Raw genomic sequence first — 17,835 nt, 5'->3', positions numbered from 1 at the left:
GCAGAATTCTAAGAGGTTTAAAAATAGCTTTAAAATAAAGTTTTGTACATAAGCTAGAAGATGTGGGAAATCCCTCACTGGCCTTGGATGTATGAATCACAGTGTGGGGACTTTTAGCCATTTATCTTATGTTTATGTTTATCTTATGTTTATGATATATATATTCACAAGGAATCTTTATTTTTAAAAAACCTATGATAAATGTTATTATTTATATTAAATTACATAAAACACAGTACAATATCATGACTTACTAAGTGACATGAAGTACTAATTCCAGTACTTCATTTTGTTAATAGAACTTTTGTTTCACCTCATGAAAATCAGAAAAGAGTGCCTGGTAGGAAAGATCGATTTATTCAAGGGTGGCTTCAGAGAAAATGGAGAAGATGTGCCTGTGTCAAATCTCCATCGTCAGAGGTGGGAGATGTTGGATATGTTGAGGACATTTGTGGGACACACTGATTTACTATGAAACGGTGTGTAAAATCTCAAGTGGAGACTTACTTTTCCTCTCCAGGGCTCTGCCTCTCCTATTTTGATTTCAATGTGAAAGTTGATGGGACCTGGGACTTCCTGCATATTCTTTATAGATAGAGGAAAGCGCTATGTTTCTGCACGTCAGTTGATTTGAGGAGAGGGGTAGGTATTCCAGATGCTTTTCTTCCGGGAGGTATGGTAAAAATGTTAGAGAACCAAAAGATGGCGCTCGTGGGTTCCCCCTTCTCCATTAACATTGCAGATCAAATGACAAGACAAGGATGATGTGCATGGGTTTATTTCTTACACAGTCTCTAAGCATTAGGTGGTCGTCATAAGCCTGTTTTTTTCCAGCTATGCGTTACAGCATTTCCTGTAGGGATCCTCACCCTAATGGCCCCACCTTACACTTTCAAAAGAGGAATAAATGCGCAACCTCTTCTTCAGGTCTTTTAAAAAGTATTTTGACGCCCAGCTTTCTTTTAGTGTTGTGTAATGCCATTAAGCACATTTTAAAAATTTGCATATACACTTAAGCCTGAGATTTTTGAAGGTATCATTTTAAATTAAACACTAATTATGTTAAAAAGCATAAAATAAAGCCCCTCACTTAAGGCATTTGTATGTTAGACTGACTTTCTCTTAGATTGGGCTTATATAAGAAAAATGCACTCTAAAGGAAGAATGTTTGAGCTGAAATAGTAGATATATTCATGAATTTATTTTTGCAATTAATTAGAAGTTGAAAGTTACCAAAATAATAAAAGTCAAATCAAAGACATAAGGACATAAAATAGAGATAAAGGGAAATAAAAGATAAATACATGGGAAGTAAGTTAAGAAATAGCTATTGTGGGTACCCGAGATGTCTCAGTCGATTAACATGCATGCTGCTGAGCTGAAGTATCTCAGTTCCAATCCCAGAACCTTAGAGGAAGTAAGTCCACACATGTGGCCTCCATGTGCAAACTGTGGTATCTCTGTGCCCCACAAAATGAACAAAGGGGAATAATATAAATGAATTTCTAAAAAGAGACAGCTTTGCTTGAAAACTAACTTCTTCGTACAAACTGATAGGAAAACAGCAGAGAGACAAAGAGAGAACTATGAGACTCCAGTGTTGTTGCTCCTATGGAAATGTAGGAGTCATTTTTACTCTTCCTGTACTGTCATGCTCCATCACATTTGTCCGTTTTCACCTTGGGAAGGGATTCTGAATGGACCCTCCTCCGTCTCTGGCAGCTAATTCGTCTCGCTCAAGTCTGTTCCTCCAGCTGCCCACCCGGGATGCTCTCTGCCTCAGCCAGTGACATCTCCAGATTCCCTCTGTTCTTTCCTTCCTTGAGCTCTGTAAAAGACCTATCTTTTCCATTTGCTTTGGGAAAACATATGAACTTTAATCAATGAACAGCTGTTGTCTATTCCTTGACAACAGAAATGTGTGCATTCCCAAATAACTAAAGTGAGTTTAAAAATAAAAGACAAACAACAACTATGAATGTGTACCATATTTTACTATCAGTGAATTTAATGTGTCAGGGCACAATTTACCAAATTACACATTCTTTCTGTATATACATGTTCTTTCTGTATATGAATTTATTAACTAATATTATAATAAAATATATTTTAATAGTATAACATTTTTCTAAAACAGACCAAAAGGTTGCAAATAGACATAGTTGACAGCATGGGAGATATATCAATGTGTGAGTGTGTGAGTGTGAGTGTGTGTGTGTGTGTGTGTGTGTGTGTGTGTGTATATGTGTATATATATATAATATATATATAAGATATATGTATATTGTATGCCTCGTAACATATTGTTGCACACATAAACTTGAATAAATATGTCTATGTTAATTCAAAACACAATTTAAAAAACTGTAACAGTTTATTATTTTTTATGCAAAAACTGCATTTTTATTATATTCAACACCCTAACATACTTCCCTCCCTCCCTCCTTCCTTGTATCCCCCCTCCCACCCACGGCTACTTTCATGACCTCTGTTTTGGTTTTGTATGTAAATGACCCCACTGAGTATACTCAGTGCTGTCAATATAAGAATGGGTGTGGGGCCATTCATTGGAACATGGGTGGGCTTCCTGGCACTACACCCTTAATGAAAACCAGTTCTTCCTCCTCCAGTAGTCACCAGTTGTCAGCAGCTCCTTCCCTAGGTGTGAAGATGCATTAAACCCTCATTCATTCTTCCTGGAATTTTACAGGTTGACCTTGTGCAGATCTTATGCAGGCAACCACAGTGGCTGTGAGCTTATGAGTATAGTGCTTCTGTCGCAGTCAGAAGACACTATTTGACCCACTGTTCAGCAACTTCTGATGCTTGTAATTGTTCCTACCCTTTTCTACATTGCTGTCTTATATTTGGAAGAGGATATGTGTGTGTGTGTGTGTGAGAGAGAGAGAGAGAGAGAGAGAGAGAGACAGAGAGAGAGAGAGAGAGAGAGAGAGAGAGAGAGAGAGAGAGAGAGAGAGAGAGACAGGCAGAGACAGAGAGAGAGAGACAGAGAGACAAAGACAGTAAATGTATAAATTCTGCTCCCCAATTGTCCCTCTGATATGTCATTAAAGCACCTTACAGACACTTGATGAGCAGGGAAGAAAAAAGGGATGGACTTCCTTCAGCCAGAGGAGAAATTAGGAGATGAAGTAGCAGGGTCCAGGAGGATTGATTCAGCCATGAGTAGAGGTCTAAGGAAGGAGCTGGAGACAAGGAAAGCTACAAAGTACAGATGTTTGCTGAGAGTGCCACAAAATAGCAGCATAGAGGGTTAAGAACAGACTTATGCTCAGGTTGTGTTGGGAAGCCTTGTATAATAAGAGTCTCACTTATTTGTGTGATAGATGGGTTAAGAAGCTAAAAGAAGAAACAAACACAGTTTTATAAAAATAATTGTAACATACCACATTCTTCAGCATATAAGGAGACATTTAAACCATGAAAAATACGTGCCAAAGTCAGGGGTCATCTTATATGCCTGGTACTTACCTGAACCTCGTGCCCCTTTGCTTCATTCATCCAACAAATATAGTGAGGCGTGCCATGGCTGATTCCCAGCTCTGTGCAGGGAGTGTAAAGCAGGGAGGAGCAAGCTGCACACATCTTCCTGTACCTTGAGGAGGAGAACGTGAGCGTGGATTGGCTCTCCACCAGAACTCGCCAATTCTACTCTGAGGGCTGCATGTCTTCTGATTGAGTATGCCTTATAAAGGAGCAGTGTAGGCTGGCACTGGCTGGCTGTGCCATGCCTGCAAATGGACACATGCCCAAGTCAGCTGCACAGGGTGTGCATTGGAAAGGGGTAGTCTTATATGGCAAGTATATTCCAAACCATATTTTAACTGGAAAAAAATATATACACACATTCACACTATATTTTAACTGGAAAATACACACACACGCACACACACATATGCCATTAATAGCCTCACATGTAAACCCATTATTATTTTGCTAAGTAACCACAACATTAATCTGCACTCTAATTCATATCTTATATTCATACATTAATGCACCTTGAGCACTCATCAGAACCTCACATCTGGTAAAAGTGAAAAGCATAGATGTCTGTGTTCTGCTCAGTCATAAGGAGGGGAAATCTTACTTTAAGTTAAGACAACTTTTCTATATACAAAGTATTTTGATGTTAGAGTGTAATTCTTATAGTTTGAATTGTTCTTGTTATGAAAAACCTTATGTTTTACTTCTGTATATTTTTGTTATATTTCCAGCAGTCTGTTATCAAAATTAGGAAATGGCATTTTTGTTTGCTCAGGTATTGATCGTCTCAGATGCTTTTGTTCTTTTTATACACTAACGTTTCTGCCTGGTACCATTTTCATTCAGTATGAATAACTTCAATTCAGTATGTCTTGCAGAAACGATTTCCAGGCGATCAATTCTTTTTTTCAGTTTTCATTGATCTGAAATTTTGTTTCATCCTCATAAATAATGGTATTTTTAGCTGCATCTCTAAATCCAGCACTTTTGAAAATATAATTCTTCCTGGTTTATTTCCAGTGAGAAGTCAGCTGCCATTTGGAGCCATGTTCTCTTGCATGATCTTATTTATTTTAAAACTATGACAACTTTTAGAGTTGTTGTTATTGTTTATTTGTTTTAGGTCTTACTTTGACATTTTGACTATGATACGCTGTGTGCATTTTGTCTGTTATTGGATTTTTAAATTTTTGTTGAATCAGAACTATGATATTTTTCTTTAAATTGGAAGTAATTTGAGCAATTTTGGAAATGTTTCTTAACACTCTACCCTTCTCTGGAAATTCAAGTACATATATGATATACCTTCTGATATTTTTCAACTGATAACTAAAACTACATTTTAAAATTTTTTTCAATATCTAAATAGATATTTTATTCATGTCATCATTTTTTATTTTATAAACTTATCTCACTATACACAAGCCCTTGTTTTATCATTTTCACTTATCTTAAGAGACATATTTCTAATATATTATAACTACATACTCTTTTACATACAGGGACATTCTTGTAATATTTTTCATAGTTGTTAATTTTCAACAGTTAATTTAGGGTCTATTTAATTCACCACTTAAATTTTGTTTTCTTGATTATGGTTCATATTTTTCTATATCTTCATACACATAGAAAATTTTGCATACACTGTATACTCCTCATGAATGTGAATCAGATATATATATGCAGTTTTCATATGTAAGGCAGGGTTCTGTTCTTGTTAGTTCCCTTTCATATTTGGTCTTATTTTTGGCAATACAAGTTATATCTGTAGTATTGAGCTTAATTCATGAATACAGTATCTGATTCTATGGTAGAGCCTCTCTGGAGTTCCATGTGAACGGCTTCGGTATTCAGTAAGGTAATGTCACTCTGGATAAAATTAGACTTTACATCCTCCTGGTGGTCTCCCATCCATGGTGTCATTGTGCTGCTGCTGAGGGAAGAGCAGACATGCCCTCCAGACCTTGCCATATCAGAGTCTGAGGAAATTCCATCTAGACCCTTATGAACAACTCGTAGTGGTGCCTTGGCTCCTTTTTTCATAGAATTCTGCAAGTTCCAGGGAACTCATACTAGGGAGTAATCTCACTACACACACTCCTGGGATATTCTACTTCTAAGTGTAAAGTCATGGTCATCAAATAGTGGACAACCGAGATTTCCCCCTTTCTCTCAAGTGTACGACCATGGTGTACTGTGTTTAATTTGTAGAAAAATAAATGCCTTAAATATAAAATATATGTTGTATTATATCTTTATTTTGTTGCAAGAGAATTGCTGTATTTCTTCTCTGTCATGGTTGGAAATCTGAATCTTAGGAAATCATTTTTATTGTTCCATAAAAGAGGTAAAGGAGACTGACATAGACAGATTGATGGCTCTCAGGGTCAGGAGCATTTACAGTTACTGTAGAGCCCATGACCTGAGAAGCTTTGCAACAAGCCCCATATACTATATTTTAAAGCACAAAAATAGAAAGAATGTCAGTGATCAACTCAGTAATAAACTTGGAGAGATGCTTAGGGAACACAGTAATTCTGAATAGACTTAGGAGATTGTCCTTCCTGCAGCCAAGAAGTCTGAATGTCTTTCATGTGTCAATAATATTTAGCATGTAGGTACTCCCATATGAAAACAAATAAAAAACATACAGAACTAAATCCAGTGCCAATGAAGAACTACAAAAATTGAAAAATAAGTTACATGCCAATTACAGTGGAGAACATAGTACATAAAAATTCCTAACTGTGCATGGTGGCTTATGCCTTTAATCCCAGCACTCAGGGAGCCCAAGCAGGTAGATCACTGTGGGTTTGAGGCCAACTTGATCTACAAAGTGAGTCCAGGACAGCAAAGGCTACAGAGAAAAACCTTGCCTTGGAAACAAAACAAAACAAAAAACAAAAGAAAGAAATTCCTGAGATAACAAAACAAGAACTCAGACAAATGAAGAATATTGAGAAATGACTGAAATGAAAAATGAAGCTCTTGATTGATTTCTCACCCTGAACAAAGCACACAGATAGAATAAAATGAATACTGACCAACAAAATGAAAGTAGGGCAAATGAAACAAAGCGGAACGAAAACGGTGTTTCCAAAAATATAAAATTAAGAAAAAATAATTTTGGGAGGACACCTTTCCTTGACTAAGAAAAGGAATATTAGCTGACCAGTCTTATGATATCATGCACATTAATCTTTGAGTCTCTTATGCTTGTTGAGTGCTGTTGTGCACTCAAGAACATCTTTATTGCCGTTGGCTGTGGGGGAGGGAGGTGTGATGACTTTGCCTCAGACCTTACCAATGGAATGAGAGTGTATAAAGCAGATGGGAGGAAATAAGAATATCTTTTATGTTCATCCTCCTTACAGAAATGAAAATGATTCTAAAATGAGTTAATTAATTTTTAATTTTTGGATGTATTTTTTAAGATTATTATTACTATATTTTATTTTTGATATTATAATATTTTATACAAATTATAATTGCATCTCTACCCTCTGTTTAATCTCTATAAACCCTCCCACATATTCTGTCCCACCCATTTTCAAATTCATGGCCGCTTTTTTCTCTAATTGTTATTAATGCATATATATGTATATATATTATTTTATATACATATATTTTTTGTTTACTTGTATGTATGTTTTCAGGATAGCCATTTGCTATTGGCTAACCCAGGTGTGCTTCTCCTGATGAAGACTATTTCTCTCACTTGCAGCATTCCTAAGTTGACTCTAGTTGTGTATGTAAGTTTGAGTCCTCCTGGGCTTTTCCCTGTCCACTCAGGCTTTCCTCTCGCTGTCTTCCTTGTCCAGCATATGTGTTATTCTTAAAAGTAATATCTGAGTCTGGCAATATGGCTCAGTGGGTAGAGATACTTACACACTCAGTGGCCTGAGATCCACCTTCAGAACACATGTGAGATAGAAAGAAAGTACTGAATCCACAGGGATGACCTCTATCACTGTATATGTATCATGGTGGAAACACACACACACACACACACACACACACACACACGTTAGTAAAACTTTTAATACTGAAAGTAAATAAAAATAGTAATGTCTTATATTGAAAAGATATTTATTTGACTTTAATCCAGTCTTTTAATTATATCTGTTTTATGATTAAACTGTAATTTAAATTGTATATTTGCTCTCTTCTATCTTTTATAATCAACCTTTGTTTTTCACTTTCTCATCCTGTACCCGCCTCACTATCCTATCTCTCCCTAGAGCTGTAAGTAGAACAATATTTAAAGTTGTATACTTCAAGAAATGGGATTATACTGTGAAATTTCAAAGAAAAATTTTGTACTCATGCATTTCAAATCATTAGTAAATAGCAGTTAAGTTTTTATAAAAATAACTCATTTAAGAAAGAAAAAATGTACTATGAATTTTAAGAATGAAAGAAGTCCAGTACTGTAAGACTGAAGCATAAGTATAAATGTCCAAATACATGGGTCCATCTCACAGGCGATGCAATACATATTTCTTTTTTTGTTTTGTTTTGTTTTTTTGTTTGTTTTTTATGGTTTTTTTGAGACAGGGCTTCTCTGTGTATCCTTGGTTGTCCTGGACTAACTTTGTAGACCAGGCTGGCCTCAAATTCAGAGCAATCGGACTGCCTCTGCTTCCTGAGTGCTGGGATTAAAGGCGGGTGCCACTACCGCCCAGCTGCAGTACATGTTTCCTATAGAACAAGATTTAGTAGTAAGTGTTTTAGGTTCATGAGTCATGTAATCTTTGCTGTAACTACTAACACCTGTTACTGCAGTTGAACGTGTTCCAATGTCCAAGCAAGTTAACCCATTTATAAAATGTTATTTATAAAAGTAAGAAGTTAATTCACAGGCTGTGGCATAGACACCAGTACATATTGATATTTCAACTTTAATCATAAAAACATTATGAGCCAACAGACTAAGGCTATATAACGCAATGATACAGCACTTAGTAAGTGTTCAGGAGACCCTACATTTAATTCCCAGAACCACAAAATAAACAGGAAAACATTAAAAAATATTATTGAGATCTTCTCTCAACAATAACTGTCTTCATTAATTTTTAATTTTGGAAGCTGCTAACCTGAACTCCGGGTTCACTCAAGTATTTAAGTTTTATCCCTTCTCAAGTCTCCGATGGGCTTGAAGACCAGATAGTTTAGTTGGTCAATTAAGCTTAGTAGGTTAGGGGTTAAGATGTTCTTAGATCAAGATGGATGTTTTAAGTTAATAGAGATGACATATGATAGATAGAGAATTTAGATCCAACAAGGTAGGAAAGATGTCTACTTCAAGTTTCCCAAATACAAATAGCCAAATCACTAGGAATATTATTAGCCAATCTTCTAAATGTTAAGATAAATTAACACTGAATAACCTTAATTTGTTTAATAACTTTATTACATTTTACTGATATGCTACTAAAATACTTCTCTTAATATTTAAAGGGAGAGTAGTATGAATCTATATTCAAATTCAAATAAACCTTAATATTTTTGGTATCTTAAAATAAATTTGCAAGTGAGGAAAAAAACATTCCTAACATCTCCAAGACACTGGGCTTCATGAGCTCTCTCCTTCTATTTCATATTTGCCCACTTGATCAAAGACTCTCATGGTGGAAATGTGTTGAACATGAGTACATGGTGTTAAGTCATTTCCTCTGTCTGAATAGTATATCTGCCACACAGAGAGAACCCTTTCCCCTGCTGGTTCTTGTCAGGTCAGGATGGAATCCAGCCTTCTGCATCTGGTGTAGTGTTGCTCACCACACCGTATGATCGCACGAGGCACAGCAAAGCCAGAGAGGCGATGCACAGAGATCAACTGGTTGATGCTCCTGTTAGTGATGTATTTGTGCTGACCCCTCTATTCTGAGCCTTTTAATTTACTGATTCTGCTTTCTCTATTTTTAAAATGGGTTTATGAGTAGCATTGCTTTTAAATGATCTGCCACTACAGACGAAGGTGCTTCTGCCCAGTATGTGCCCTGATTTAAGGGACAGTCCGTCCATAAAATGGCCAAGGCTGAAGATAGCGTGGCCTCTACTTCTCGCTCATTTCCTGTGTTTTAGATCAATGGCCCTCAAACTTCAGCATGCATCTGAATTCCCTGGAGTGTTTGCTAAAACAGATTGGTGGGCGTCACTCCAGAGTTTCTGATTCAATAGGTTTGAGATGAGGCTGAGAATTTGCATTTTGGATGCGGTCCCAAGTGATACTGCTACTGCTAGTCTGAATGAAGCACTTTGAAAAACACTTGCTTAGATTCTCATCCCCAAAGGCAAATTACAGTTACCAGAGGAGCCATTAACACGCCGATGCGTGGATCCATCATGGATCAATTGAAAGGGCTTGAAACTGGAGATGATGACGTTCCAAAAGTGTGGCCAGTCATTGTAATGTGCAAGCAAGGCTGAGACAACACACAGAGAAATGGAGACCTAAGAAAGTTTACTTGATCTTAGGGATTGGTGGGAGGTTTTCTTTTCTTAACTCATTCTTTAAGTATATAAATTGAAGCCAATTTTTATGTACTTACTTCATGACATAAATAAGTAATATAGGAGCAATAAGAATTTTCCAGTGGGTAAAAGTGCTTATGATCAAGCTGGTGAGGGAGGAGCCCCCTGAGTCAGAGGTCTAGGGGAGGGAAGTAGGGTGGGAGAGGGAGGGAGGGGGGGAACAGGAAAATAAGAGCGAGGGGATAACAAACAGGATGTAGTGTGGATAAATTATAATAAAAACTTAACTCAAACAAACAAACAAAAACCTTTCTTTTGGCGGTTTGTGACGGTCTCACTTTATAATGCATGCCATTCTGGAATGCCTTGCTAGCCTCCTTCAGAGTATTAGATTACAGGTATGGGCCGCTATGCCTAAGATACTGTTTTTAGTATGTATTATATAAGATATTAAATATGTTATACATAATATATATTGTATGTGTTTACTATTTTTGGTTACTTTGCTTTTCTGTCCTTGGGGTTGATTTTTTTTCTTAGCATTGCAGCGGAAGTAAAAGCATCTAGACACTCAGTCCTGAACTCTTTGTCCTTGCTCCCTCTCCACAGTGAACGGTGCAGATATACTTTATATGGCCACACGGACTCTGTGAACAGCATCGAGTTTTTTCCTTTCTCGAACACTCTTCTCACCGCTTCTGCAGACAAGACCTTGTCTGTGTGGGATGCACGAACAGTAAGCAAATCACCTGCCCTCTCCCCAAATTAATTAGGCTAAGCATCAGTAGGCATTCCTTAGGTAATGGGTACAACTTTAAAAGTATTTAAAGGAATGCAGGGTTGAAGTAAGTTGTTATAGTGTGTGAGTCTGTATGTCTGTGTGTAAGTCTCTGTATGTGTGAGTCTCTGTGTGTGTCTGTTTATGTATCTGTGTGTGTGTGTGTTTGTGTGTGAGTGAGAGAGAGAATCTCTGTGTGTGAGTCTGTGTGTGTGTGTGTGTGTGTGTGTGTGTGTGAGAGAGAGAGAGAGAGAGAGAGAGAGAGAGAGAGAGAGAGAATCTCTGTGTGTTAGTCTGTGTGTGTGTGCGTACGTGTGTGTGTGTGTGTGTGTGTGTGTGTGTGCATATGTCTGTGGGACTGTGGCAATATGCTATTGCTTGTACATGGGGGTCAGAGGACATGTTTTCAGTGATGTCAGACTGAAACACAGGTCATCATGCTTGACCCACCCACTGACCATCTCACTGTTCCCCAAGAGAGAGAAAAAACAGCAATAAAGAAAAAAGAAGGTAAAACACAATTTTTTAAAACACAGATTTACAAAATTTGAAGAATGTTTTCACATTTGTTTTAACAATGTCTGATGAGAACTATGAAGAAATCCAATTGATTCCAAGATAAAATGTTCCTACTTACCAGTTCCTCAATAAATTAGAAAAATTTTTATTATTAAAATTAGATCATTCAAATTGTGAAATAAAATGAAAACATTAAGAAAAAAATTGAAATCAAATTCTGCATATAAAAATGACAATTCTAATCAAACAGTAGTTTCACCAAGGCCACACTAGTTCTGGGGACTTTGTTTCCAATTTTTGAAATTATTTAAGAAATAAAGCATGACAATTCTCTCCTACATATCACTCATATTTAAAGCTCAAATTACATATGTTAATTTACAATTATATGTCATGTTTTGTGTGTACAATATGAATTATTACTAGTTTTGATTCAGATGATCCATGAAATACTTAACGTATATGAATTTATAGTTGGATAGTATGAAGTATTGAAAGGTTAACAGCGTTGTCAATTCTTTTCTCCCTGTGATAGTTAAGAACTCAGTGATGAACTGACAAAGGTCAGAATGCTTGATTTCTAACATCAGTGTCCTCCCTGGTATTATTCGTCTTTTACTACTTAAAATATGTAAAGTTCTTGATAAGCAATCAATTATCTGGGTATACAAAAGGTCTGGACTTAAAGCAAGATGAATGACTTCCTTCTCCTATTAAAGAAGTAGTAACAGTTCACTTTTGCCACGTCAATATGATCAATTACGCTTGTGGCACCTCTAAAATATTTTTGATGAAATAAGAAAATCCCAGTGGATTATAGTCCCATAAATTAGTTTTAAACTTTCTTTCCCACAGTCAAACATATACTAGTCTTAAATCATTAACTTACCATAGCATCTTATTATTACAGATAATGAATGTGGAGACTTGGAAGTCAATCTCCCAGCCCACTAGGCGGATCTGTGCTAAGTTCTGTGGGGGATGAGGCATGATATAAATCTTTATAATTACCAGATAGAGAGCGTAAACGAGCAAAGACTTTGGAAACTCACAAACTGCTGTTTTACAGGGCTGCGTGACTTTTTTTTTTTTTCTCAAAGTTATAAAACAGTAAAGTTGTTTTATTAAAATTGAGAGCTAAGTTTGTTTTCCTGTCAGAAAATGATATATTATATAGTAAGTTTAATGAAAAATTGTGATGCCTTCCTTAAAAATCAGCATGAAAAACTCCCCATCCATGAGCAGGTTAAAGGACTGTTTAAAACAGATGAGTGAGGTTGTTTTGTCATCCCTAACTCAGTGACAATATTAAGGCTACTGGTACATGTAAGGACAAGGAATGTGTCTCATTGACACAATATGAACAACCAAAGCCCAGATGCAGTCTGGCCTGCGTCAAAGCAGGGCTGGCAATGGTCAGTGTGCCTGATAGTTCCTCACTGGGCCAGTTTACAACCTGGATGACACCTGGTGGCCTTCATTGTGGCACTTGTCCAGAGCCAACCTGGTCCTGACTTAGCTTTATCCAGAAGTGCAGAAATCCATCACTCTGAGTGCCTATGACACAGAGAAACCAAGAAGTCACAAAGGAGCTAACCTAGTGTGTTCCATTTGTGTGTGACCCTCTGGTTGTCGTCGTTGAGCCTCAGTCTCCCCAGAGTGCTGGACCCCACAGTCAAGAGCTGTGTACTCTTAGAGGATGTCACAGGACTCAGAGCTCAGGTATGCAGAGGTCTGGGGACACATAGCTGTCACCTCTTCTCCTTGTATTGTATTTATCATCCCTTTTCTTTTTTCTTTCCTTTTTTTTCTTGGAAAATGTATTTTTCTACTTAATATATCTTAATTGCATGTCCCCTCCCTCTACTTGTCCCAGTTTCTCCCCACCTCCCTACCCGCATCTGGATCCATCCCCTTTATGTCTCTCATTGGGAAATACTCAGATTCCTAAGACATAATAATAAAATAAAATATACTAATACAACACAAACTAACTCATTGGTCTTAGACAAAACAAACAGAAGAAAATGAGCACAAGAGACAGGAATCCACTGGTTCATACACTCAAGAATCCCATAAAACACTAAACTGGAAGCTATACTATATATACAATGGAACTATAAGGTACAAAAAGAGAGGAAACATATATTAATAAAATAAATAAAAATAAATAAAAAAGGAAGCACTCTGACTGACTATTATCAGACAAGGAATCTTCAAGGATGCCACTGAGTTGTTTGTAGTCTGCCATCTACTGTTGGGCATGCAGCCAGCCCTTAAGAGTAGCTTTGCTCACCTCCTCCCCCCAATGAGACTAAATTTTCCTTTGCAAATAGTTATCAGTTGGAGATTGCTTCTGGGTTAGGGAGGCCGCATGTGTGCATGCTCCTTTCACCTCTACAGCGTCATCTGTTGCAACCCCCTGCATGCCCTGCGCATGTGGTCTCAGTCTCTGAGTTCATATAGCTGCCAATCTTGTTGATTTAGAGGGCCTTATTTTTTTGTGTGTGTGTCCTCATTCCTTCCGGCTCTTGTCGTCTTTCTGCCTCCTTTTTCCTAGTATTCCTGAGCCCTGCGTGGAGGAACGTAGTGAAGAAATCCCATTTAGAGCTGCGTGCCCTGAGGCCCCTCACTCTCTGCATATTGGTTGTTTGGCGGTGGACCTTTACCTTTGTTCTCATCTGCTGCTAAAGGAAATGTCTCTGATGAAGGCCTAGCAAGGCACTGATGTATAAGCATAGCAGAATGTCATTAGCAGTCATTTCATTGTGACTTTTTTTTCTAGGAACAGTGGCATTTGGTTTTACTCTAGGTCACTAGACTATCTAGTCTGAGGTTCTTGATCACCCAAGCAGTTTTAGTATAGGTTACGTCTTATGGGTTGGGCCGTCTTCCACAAGCTTTGTGCCATCGTTGCACTAGCATACTTGCAAGCAAGGCACCATTGTTGATACAAGGGTTTGTGGCTGGGTTGGCATCTAAATTTCTCCTTTGTTATCATGAAAAGTACCTTCTTGTACCAGAGAGGCTAGCACACAGGGGTGAAGGCTTTATGTAGGCACCAGATCAACTTTTCCATGTTCAATGAATTGTGTAGGTGTTGCCTTCAGCTTTAGAGCTTTGCCATCTTTTGTGGGGAGTAATCTATAGTCCTGGTGACAGCCTGGGTGTTTTGGGGTTCCCATGAGATCCTTTTGGCTATTACCCCATTAGACTTAACCCACTCTTGATACTAGAAGCTTCATTTGGTGACTACAAATGGCTCTGTAACCTCTATTATTTGGCAATTTCATCCACATCACATATATACTTAACAATTCTACAGTATTAGGTTTCCATTCTGCTCCTCACGTGGTAAATTTTAGCTACTTCTCACTGTATTCTTTCCATTTTCCTCCTCTTCACCAGCCCTCCCAGTTGATCCTCCTTTTCCAGTGCCCCGCCCAATGCATCCATTAACTATCTTCTCTACTTCCCTTTCTCGGGGAGATATATGTCCCTGCACTTCCCATAAAACCCTTTACTACATACCTAAGCTTCGAGGTCCTACGTATTCTAACTTAGTTATCATTGGATTAATGGCTAACATCCACATATAATGGAGCACATGCCATATTGATCCTTCTGGGTCTAGGTTACCTCACTCAGGATGATTTTTTTTTCTAGTTCCATCCATTTACCTGTGAATTTCATGATTTCATTTCTTTTGAATGTCTGAGAAATACTCCATTATGTAAATTTCTGTGTTTTCTTTATTCATTCTTCTGTCGAGGGACATCTAGGTTGTTTCTGATTTCTGACTATTGTTACTAGAGCAGTAGTGCACATGGCTAAGGAAGTGTCCTTGTGAAAGGATGGAGCATACCTTGGGTATATGCTCAAGAGTGGTAAACCTAGGTTTGAGGTAGATCAATTCTCATTTTCCTCAGGAAGTGCTCTTCTGTTTTTCACAGTGGCTGTACAGGTTTGCACTCCTACCAGTCCCTGTATTTGAGCATGAGCTGGCATGAGCTTTGTTGAAGTTAGCCATTCTTACAGGTAAAAGATGGAATCTCAAAGTAGTTTTGATTTGCATTTCTGAACTGACTAAGGACGATGAACATTTCTTTACATGCTTCTCAGCCTTTTGACTTTCTTTTATTGAGAATTCTGTTTAGATCTGTACCTCATTTTTAAAATTATATTTCTTCTTAATATCTAGGTTTTGTTTTTAACTCTGTATATATTATAGATATTGGCCCTTTGCTGGATGTGGAACTGGTAAAAATCTTTTCCCATTCTGTTGGCTGCCACTTTGTCCAAATACAGTGTCTGTAGCCCTACAAAAGCTTTTCAGTTTCATGAGGTCCCATTTATTAATGTTGATATTAGTAACTGTATTAAAAGTGCTCTTTTTGGAAAGTCTTTTCCTTTGCCAATATATTCAAGGTTATTTCCTACTTTCATTTCTATTCCATTCAGTGTATTTGCTTTATGCTTTATGTTGAAGTCTTTGATCCATGTGGAGTTGTTTTGTGTTGTGCAGTACAATATGTATAAATCTATTTGGATTCTTCTACTTGTAGCCATCCAGTTTGACCAGCACTATTTTTTGAAGATGCTGTCCTCTTTTCCACTGTGTATTTCTGGCTTCTTTATAAAAAAACATGTGTCCATAGGTCTGTGGATTTATGTCCTGGGAGCTTCAGTTCAATTCTTTTGATCAACGTGTCAGCTTTTGTGCCCAAACCATTCAATATTTATTACTAAAGCTTTGTAGTATATCTTGAGATCAGGAATGGTGACACCTACTGCAGAGCTTCTATTGTTCAGTTTTATTTTAGCAATTCTGGTGTGTTTGTGTGTGTGTGTGTGTGTGTGTGTGTGTGTGTGTGTGTGTGTGTCTGTGTGTGTCTGTGTGTGTGTTTTTTCAAATGAAGCTGATAACTTTCCTTTCAAGATCTGTGAGGAATTAATTGTTCATTGTATCTGTAGATTGCTTTTGGTAGAATGATCATTTTTACTATGTTAATCCTACCAATCCATGAGCATGGAGATAGTGCCATTTCTGATATCTTCTTCAATTTGTTTTCTTCATTGTCTAAAAGTTTTTACTATAGAAGTCTTTCATCTGCTTGGCTAGAATATCCCAAGATAATTTATATTAATTGTGGCTATATTTGTTATTTAATTAATTTATTCAGATGACATCTCAATTGTTATCCCATCACATGTATCCTCCCATTCCTCCCTCCCCCCCCCCCTCCTGCTTTCACCCTATTCCCCTTCCCTAGGTCTATGACCAAGGGAGACCTTCTCCGCCACTATATGATCATAGTCTATCAAGTCTCATCTTGGTAACCTGCTTATTCTTTCTTTGAGTGTCACCAGACCTCCCCACCAAGGGGAAGGGGTCAAATATGGGGCATCAGAGTTCATGTCAGAGTCAGTCCCCGCTCTCCACAATGTCCTGTCCATTGGCTAGATCAGAGTAGGGGGTTGATGTTTACTACTTGTATTGTCCTTGGTTAGTGCAATAGTTTGAGCAGACACCCCTGGACCCTGATCCACCTGTCATGATGTTCTTCTTGTAGGTTTCTAGGACCCTCTGGATACTTCTATTTCCCCACCTCCTATATTTCTCTTACCTAGAGTCCCAATAGGATGTCCTCACATCTATCCAATCACCTGGTAAGTGAAGGCTTTCATGGGACATGCCTTTTGGGCTAGTGCCCAATTATAAGTGAGTGTCTAGCATGTGAGTCTTTCTGCTTCTGGGTTAACTCACCAGGTATGATTATTTCTAGTTCCTTCCATTTGTCCAAAAATTTTGGGACTTCCTTGTTTTTAATAGCTGAATAGTATTCCATAGTGTAAATGTACCACAGTTTCTTTATCCATTCTTCAATTGAGGGACATTTAGGCTGTTTCCAGGTTCTGGCTATTATGAATATGGCAGTTATAAACATGGTTCAGCATATGTACTTGTTGTGGGGTGGAACATTTTCTGGGTATTTTGAAAGGTGTTGTTACTGAGTTTGAATAGAAAAGGGCTATTGAGTTTTGTGAGATAATTTTGTGCCCAGGTACTTTGGGTGAATCAATGGTAAGAATTTCTTATTGGAATTTTTAGCATCACTTATTTTATATATGTATATACATATATATACATGTATATATATCTCACCTGCAAATAAATATACTTTGACTTCTTCCTGTTGTTTATTTTTATTTATCTTATTGCTGCAGCTCAGACTTATAGTAGATAGGGAGAGGCTGTACAACCTTGCCTCATCCCTTATTTAGTGGAAACATGTTTGCATTTGTCCTCATTTTAAGCTGATGTTGACTGTGGCCTTGACTTAAATTACTTTTATTACGTTGATGTATGCCCCTTTTATTCTAGTCTTTTTGGGGCTTTTATCATACAGTGGTTTTGGATTTTGTCAAAGGCTTTTTCTGCATCTAATAAAACAATTATGTGGTTTCTGACTTTTGGTTTGTTTAGGTGGATTAGATTTATTGATTTACATATATTGAACCATGCCTGAATCTCTGGGATGAAGCCTACTTGCTCA

The 17,835-nt window shown here is 37.5% G+C and overlaps 1 protein-coding gene across 1 annotated transcript in view; it reads left to right on the top strand.

Moving 5' to 3' along the window:
* Positions 1–17,835, top strand: part of Spag16 (sperm associated antigen 16) — an 848,530-nt gene that overhangs the window by 485,471 nt on the left and 345,224 nt on the right. Inside the window, exon 14 of the mRNA XM_051154139.1 lies at positions 10,591–10,717. Coding sequence (XP_051010096.1) covers positions 10,591–10,717 — 127 coding nt within the window. The remainder of the gene's footprint in view (positions 1–10,590; positions 10,718–17,835) is intronic.

This window comes from Acomys russatus, chromosome 12 (genome assembly GCF_903995435.1).
Source record: "Acomys russatus chromosome 12, mAcoRus1.1, whole genome shotgun sequence".
NCBI lineage: Eukaryota > Metazoa > Chordata > Mammalia > Rodentia > Muridae > Acomys > Acomys russatus.
This window is presented reverse-complemented; position numbering and strand designations above follow the sequence as displayed.